Raw genomic sequence first — 1,434 nt, 5'->3', positions numbered from 1 at the left:
GAACTAGAATATATTCAGAAAATGATGCATGGGGGAAGGTGACATGAACAAGACAGTGAAGAAGCAGCCCTGGCCTCTCCTTATCCCCACAAACACATTCATTCAGCAACAATTTACAGACAAATTCCCCTCATGAGAAATCCAGAAACAAATTGAAATGTTCTTTTCAAAAATGACCCAACTCCAGACTCCTGGACCGGTGGCGCGGAAGCTGTGATCTCATCGCTGAACCACCATCTTTGAAACTCAACAACAATGGAGAAGACTCAAGAAAAAGTCCAAAGAATTCTTCTAGAACCCCACAAGTACTTGCTTCTGTTACCAGGTAAGCAAGTGAGAACCAAACTTTCACAGGCATTTAATCATTGGCTAAAAATTCCAGACGACAAGCTTCAGATTATCATTGAAGTGACAGAAATGTTGCATAATGTCAGTTTGCTCATTGATGATATCGAAGACAACTCGAAACTCCGACGTGGCTTTCCCGTGGCACACAGCATCTATGGGATTCCGTCTGTCATCAATTCTGCCAAATATGTATATTTTCTTGGCCTAGAGAAAGTCTTAGCTCTTGATCACCTAAATGCAGTTAAGCTTTTTACGCACCAGCTCTTGGAACTCCATCAGGGACAAGGCCTAGATATTCATTGGAGGGATAGCTACACTTGTCCCACTGAAGAAGAATATAAAGCTATGGTGCAGCAAAAGACAGGTGGACTGTTTGGATTAGCAGTAGGTCTCATGCAGTTGTTCTTTGATTACAAAGAAGATTTAAAGTCACTACTTGATACACTTGGGCTCTTTTTCCAAATTAGAGATGATTATGCTAATCTACACTCGGAAGAATATAGTGAAAACAAAAGCTTCTGTGAAGATCTCACAGAGGGAAAGTTCTCATTCCCTACTATTCATGCTATTTGGTTGAAGCCTGAAAGCACCCAGGTGAGGAATATCTTGCGCCAGAGAACCGAAAACATAGATATTAAAAAATACTGTGTACATTATCTTGAGAGTGTCGGTTCTTTTGAATATACTTGGAATACTCTTAGAGAGCTTGAATCAAAAGCCTACAAATTGTTGCACTTGATTGGAACCCTGAACTAGTAGCTCTAATAACGCACCCAAGTGAAATGTTCAAAGAAGAGCATTAGTAATATTAAGCCATTCTTGATTAGGTCTGACAGCTTATTTTAGTTGATAATTTTTTTTTGTCTTTTAGCCTATCTTTTTATAAATTTGGACGAAGCTGTTTGTCTCTAAAAACTGAGTGGACAGGGGTGATGTGGGTGAGGTGGTTTCCATGTAGAACTGCTCTGTAATCATTGTAAAAAATTGAAGGAACCGAGAGGAATCACATTTAGATAGGGGTAATGTGAATGTCGCAGTGTGCAGTGTTGGGTCCTTGTAGCCATGAGTGTTTGATTGATTCTGTCA

General features: G+C 39.8%; 1 protein-coding gene across 1 annotated transcript; it reads left to right on the top strand.

Moving 5' to 3' along the window:
- The first annotated feature begins 203 nt into the window (after positions 1–203).
- Positions 204–1,104, top strand: LOC103285115 (geranylgeranyl pyrophosphate synthase). Its single transcript, XM_008140442.3, has one exon. The coding sequence runs from the start codon at positions 256–258 to the stop codon at positions 1,102–1,104; it is 849 nt and encodes a 282-aa protein (XP_008138664.3). The 5' UTR covers positions 204–255.
- Positions 1,105–1,434: the final 330 nt, after the last annotated feature.

The sequence above is a fragment of the Eptesicus fuscus genome, chromosome 7 (genome assembly GCF_027574615.1).
Source record: "Eptesicus fuscus isolate TK198812 chromosome 7, DD_ASM_mEF_20220401, whole genome shotgun sequence".
Taxonomy (NCBI): Eukaryota; Metazoa; Chordata; class Mammalia; order Chiroptera; family Vespertilionidae; genus Eptesicus; species Eptesicus fuscus.
This window is presented reverse-complemented; position numbering and strand designations above follow the sequence as displayed.

Excerpts from the sequence above, each read along its gene's own strand:
- LOC103285115 (XM_008140442.3), top strand. The coding sequence starts at position 256 with ATGGAGAAGACTCAAGAAAAAGTCCAAAGAATTCTTCTAGAACCCCAC.